This window comes from Stigmatopora argus, chromosome 1 (genome assembly GCF_051989625.1).
Source record: "Stigmatopora argus isolate UIUO_Sarg chromosome 1, RoL_Sarg_1.0, whole genome shotgun sequence".
NCBI classification, from domain to species: domain Eukaryota; kingdom Metazoa; phylum Chordata; class Actinopteri; order Syngnathiformes; family Syngnathidae; genus Stigmatopora; species Stigmatopora argus.
Genome location: NC_135387.1, coordinates 20,478,352 through 20,480,502, shown reverse-complemented (window position 1 = coordinate 20,480,502; position 2,151 = coordinate 20,478,352). Strand labels below are relative to the sequence as shown.

Below are 2,151 nucleotides of genomic sequence, written 5' to 3'. Positions count from 1 at the left end.
TTCCGCTATCTTGGCTGTTGGGAATTGTAGTTTTTGTATTTTAAAGGGAAGCGCAACCAATGCGGAATGATCTTGTCTCATTTGCTTAAAGTTTTTAAAAATGCACGCTTATATTTGTATGTACGTGCATTCTAAACAAAAATAAAGGAATAGTATATTTAAAAGGGACAATGTTCATGGCATTTTGTCCGTGACAGACTCGATTTCCCACAAGGTATTGTAACGTGTTCCGTTTACAAGGAAAAAAAACTGGACGTGAACAAATACCACATTAACTTCTTTTCAGGTGGGTTTGCATAAAATTAGCAAATAAATAGGGGAGTTTACGTAAACGTTGACGTGTTGTTTTTTTGTTCACACAGTCCCCCCCCCCCCCCCCCCCCCAAAAAAAAAGTCAAAATGTTTTCTATATGACCACATAGGGAGGATACATCATAAACTCTTTCATTGCCGGTAACGATGACAAACGTCCAATCGTGTGCGTCTTTTCGTTTTCTACTGTGAATTTGTTTGTCTGTTTTCAGCAGTATGGGTCCCATTCATTCATTCATCTTCCATACTGCCCATCCTTGAAAGGGCTGCGGGGGTTGCTGGAGCCTAACCCAACTGTCTTGAGGCGCAAGGCAGGCAGACTAGAGCCTAGACTGGTCGCCAGTCAGTAGTAGGGCACAGAGAGACAGACAACCACTCACACTGCCGCCAAGGAGTAGGAATCAAACCCAGAGTGTCCGCACCAAAGTCGTTCGGAAGAACCACTGCATCATCGAGTAGCAGTATGAGTCCCATTCATTGGAATTTGGACGGCTGGGAGAGAATGGTCGCTGGCAGAACTCCCAGTTTAAATAGATTGGAGATCAACCTTCATCAATGGCAGCCTTAAGAAGACCTTATGATCAAGAAATTGGGATATATATGTGTAAAATATTGAAATATGCAACATTTACTTCATTGGTGAGAGTAAGAGGGTAAGAGTCAATGCTATTTTCCAGGTAATATAATTAATTGATGCACACACAAAAAAACTTTCCTATTGAAACAGTTGTATTTGTTTTATTTACAGTTTTGCCTCATGGTGATGACGAAAACAAAGGATAATCAGCAGACTGTTCGATCCAACGGTGCGAATGGGCGACCTCTATCGGCTAAAAGCGGCACAGCGCTGAAGGCACGTTGCAGTGTTGTCCGGCGTCTACGCCCACCGAGGTGCCGCTGCTCATTTTCCTTAGCGAAAAGCTTATAGTGAGGCAAGAAGGCAGGCGGGTAGGCAGGCAGGCAGGCAAGCAAGCAGGCAGCAAGGCTGGGAGGGAAAGCTCACGAACGGCCGAGTTCCATCAGCCAAGCACAGCGAGACAAACGATGGACCCTAAGTGAAAACAAGGCCGCCGGGTTGCCTTGCTCTTGTCACCGCCGAAGCCGAAACCAGCGGTTAATACCGTGCGCCTGTATGTGGGTGGGTGAACGTGTGCGCCTTTTTTTATGATTTTCAAATCGGACTTTAGTCACCAATAGAGCCGAAACCACCCCTGCCAGGAATGGAATTCGTATGACTGGACTGATTACCGGAAGCTCCTCTCCAGTTGTCAACCTGCCGAGGAAATCGACGCCCCGCCGCAGAGAGCGACGCCGCCACGCACGGAACGTTTCAAGCCTACCACTGTCCAAAATCTTTCCGTACCTGGATACATCCGAACCGCTGTGTCTGCCCTGCTCAGATAACGCAAACGTGCCACCGTGTGCTTTCTGCTGCCTGTATAATGCCGACACATTTGCGATTCCGGAGAAGGTCATACCTTGGGCTATTATTCCTCTTCTCGCTTTCAACCTCGGCACTGTATTTCATCTACTCAGCACCTGGTATCGGTAAGTCCAATTTAATGATTTTTTTCTCAACACGATGAGGATTATTATTAGTCGTTATCTCGTGGTGGGAGATCTGATGTGGTTAAGTCATGTGTGACTGCCATTGGGAGCGGAGACATGCGGCTGGCTGGCTGGGCTGAGCCTTCCTTCATCAGCTCCCTGTCTTGGTCATGATGATACCTTACTGGATGGGACGCGATCCCATTAGGATGATTGTAGCTGTCCCCGAGGGGGTGTGCCAATTTAGGTCTTCCATTGATATTTTTGTGTTAATTGTGTTAATACAATGTT

At 46.5% G+C, this 2,151-nt stretch overlaps 1 protein-coding gene across 1 annotated transcript in view; it reads left to right on the top strand.

The window, feature by feature from the left end:
• Positions 1 to 1,143: 1,143 nt before the first annotated feature.
• The window catches only part of b4galt5 (UDP-Gal:betaGlcNAc beta 1,4- galactosyltransferase, polypeptide 5), a 30,833-nt gene continuing 29,825 nt past the window's right edge, over positions 1,144 to 2,151 (top strand). Inside the window, exon 1 of the mRNA XM_077608309.1 lies at positions 1,144 to 1,860. Within this exon, the coding sequence (XP_077464435.1) occupies positions 1,755 to 1,860 (106 nt within the window). The 5' untranslated portion in view covers positions 1,144 to 1,754. The remainder of the gene's footprint in view (positions 1,861 to 2,151) is intronic.